This window comes from Homarus americanus, unplaced genomic scaffold, assembly GCF_018991925.1.
Source record: "Homarus americanus isolate GMGI-L3 unplaced genomic scaffold, GMGI_Hamer_2.0 scaffold32489, whole genome shotgun sequence".
Taxonomy (NCBI): domain Eukaryota; kingdom Metazoa; phylum Arthropoda; class Malacostraca; order Decapoda; family Nephropidae; genus Homarus; species Homarus americanus.
Window position 1 is genome coordinate 10,001 of NW_024755422.1, and position 2,500 is coordinate 12,500.

General features: G+C 42.9%; 1 protein-coding gene across 1 annotated transcript in view; it reads right to left on the reverse strand.

Annotated features, from left to right (window-relative positions):
- Positions 1 to 1,937: 1,937 nt before the first annotated feature.
- Positions 1,938 to 2,500, reverse strand: part of LOC121856522 (calcium/calmodulin-dependent protein kinase type 1G-like) — a 648-nt gene continuing 85 nt past the window's right edge. The window contains exon 1 of the mRNA XM_042352120.1: positions 1,938 to 2,500. This exon is cut by the window's right edge and continues 85 nt beyond it. Coding sequence (XP_042208054.1) covers positions 1,938 to 2,500 — 563 coding nt within the window.

Sequence of the window (2,500 nt, forward strand, 5' to 3'; positions counted from 1 at the left end):
CTCTCTCTCTCTCTCTCTCTCTCTCTCTCTCTTCATCTTCCTCTCCATCTTCTTTTCTTCTTCTCTTTACTCTTCCAAATCTATCATTCCCTCTTCCTCACCACCTTCTCTTCACCTCCTCCTCTTCTTCAACTTCTCCTCGCCTCTTCCCCACCTCATCCCCACCTCCCCCCTCACCTCTTCCACACCTCATCCCCACCTCCCCCCTCGCCTCTCCCACACCTCCTATTCACCGCTAGTAGAGAAGCTGTCAACATCCTCCTCCTCCTCTGGTTTTTACTCACTGGATCTCTCGGCTAAGAGTAACCCATTAGGTAGGGTTAGTAATTATTAACGAGGTGCTTAGGGGTAGAGGGGGGGATAAAGGGGGAAAGAGAGGTAAGAGGAGGGTAGGGAAGGGAGAAAGGGAAGAAGAGAGAGAGGGGGAGAGAATAAGAATTGGTCTATTATCTCCGGGTGGCTCATCCGCTAGGCCACGGTAGGACGCCACCCTCAGGGAGGCTCCACATTGTCTCACTGTCCAGTCCCCAAAATTTCTTCTTCCATCAATAGTTCATTAACGGAGTATGTAAGTTCCACCATGTTTTTCACTACAGCGGTACAGCAAAGTATATATTTTTTGCATTAAACTGTTATTATTTTATTGTCTAATCATCACGACATATAACACCACCCATCATCACTACATATAACACCACCCATCATCACTACATATAACACCATCCATCATCACTACATATAACACCCATCATCACTACATATAACACCATCCATCATCATAACACCATCCATCATCACTACATATAACACCATCCATCATCATCACTACATATAACATCATCCATCATCACTACATATAACACCATCCATCACTACATATAGAACCATCCTATCATCACTACATATGATATCATCCATCATCACTACATATAACACCATCCAACATCGCTACATATAACACCACCCATCATCACTACATATAACATCATCCATCATCACTACATATAACTCTATCCAACATCACTACATATAACACCATCCAGCATCACTACATATAACACCAACCATCATCACTACATATATCATCATGCATCATCACTTTATATAACACCATCCATCATCACTACATATAACACCATCCATCATCACTACATATAACACCATCCATCATCACTACATATAACACCATCCATCATCACTACATATAACATCATCCATCATCACTACATATAACACCATCCATCATCACTACATATAACACCACCCATCATCACTAAAAATCGCTAAAGTAGTTTCCGAGATTCTCTTGCGGACACACACACACACACACAAACACACACACAAACAAACAGACAGACTTCTTTGTTTTATATAGATATATAGACTAAGGCAAAATACACACAAGTTATAGCATAAAGTTTATTTTTAATGAATAACAATATACATGAGGTAGTAGACAGGGAGGTACTGGGAAGATCTTGGAAGCATAAAGTGTTGTCCAATGGTAGACCCTGCTGCCAGATGTGACCAAGTCCCAGGTTTTTTATCTGACTTTTTGTCTCATTTATACATAAGTGCAGGGTTTCAATTGTTTCTCTTACTCTAACAACATAACATGCTGTACATGTATTGTTTCTCACTATTAATTTTTTTTATCTTATTGTTATTATTTTTTTTTTTGTGCCTTGGTGAGCTACTTCCGTAAAAAAAATAATGAAAACAAAAAATAAAAAATCCTTACATGTTTTAGTCTCAAACATAATTGAGAGGCCATCTTGTTGACAGCTGAGTCTTGGGCAGCCTGAGCCTCTCTCTTCAGTGTCTGAACGATACACACTGAAGGAGGTTCGACAATTCTAGTAGGGTTGGCCTCTTTTTTGAGTCCTTATGTTGGGCACCTTTCGCCCATAAGTCAAGGTTTTCGGGGATTTTGTTTTCTAGCACGTGTGGCAACAGCGTGGCCAGCATCCAGCCAAAGCTATAGATATCGTTGGTAGGGTGGCAAGGCTCTCCGTTGAACAGCTGTGGCATAAAGAGCGCACCAGTTGGGCAGAAGAGACCTGAAGTCGACTAGAAAATCGCAGGTCGCCTTCTTTGTCTCGGAGTATACATATTTTGGCAGGCTTGAGATTCAGGTGGAGGATGTGTTTACTGTGCAGATATTTGACGGCGTTGAGCACCTGCTGCATGATCGAGATGAACTCGTTTGGTGAGTAGAGTTTTTTGGTGATGCAGGTGTGGAGGGGTTCGCCGGCGTACTGCGTCACAATGGTGAGGTACTCGGGAACTACGCCAACCAGACGCTGGACGCAAGGGAAGTTCTGCACGGAGGAGAGCTGAACGATCTCTCTTAGCATTATGTCTTGCACGACCGGGTCGTCGTAGTACTGCTTTAAGACCCATCGTTGATGGCCAACTTGTACTGCAAAACTGTGGCCAGAGGACCCTGAGCCCAGGTATTGGGGTTGCCGTTTGAGAATCATACTCTCGCAGATGAGAG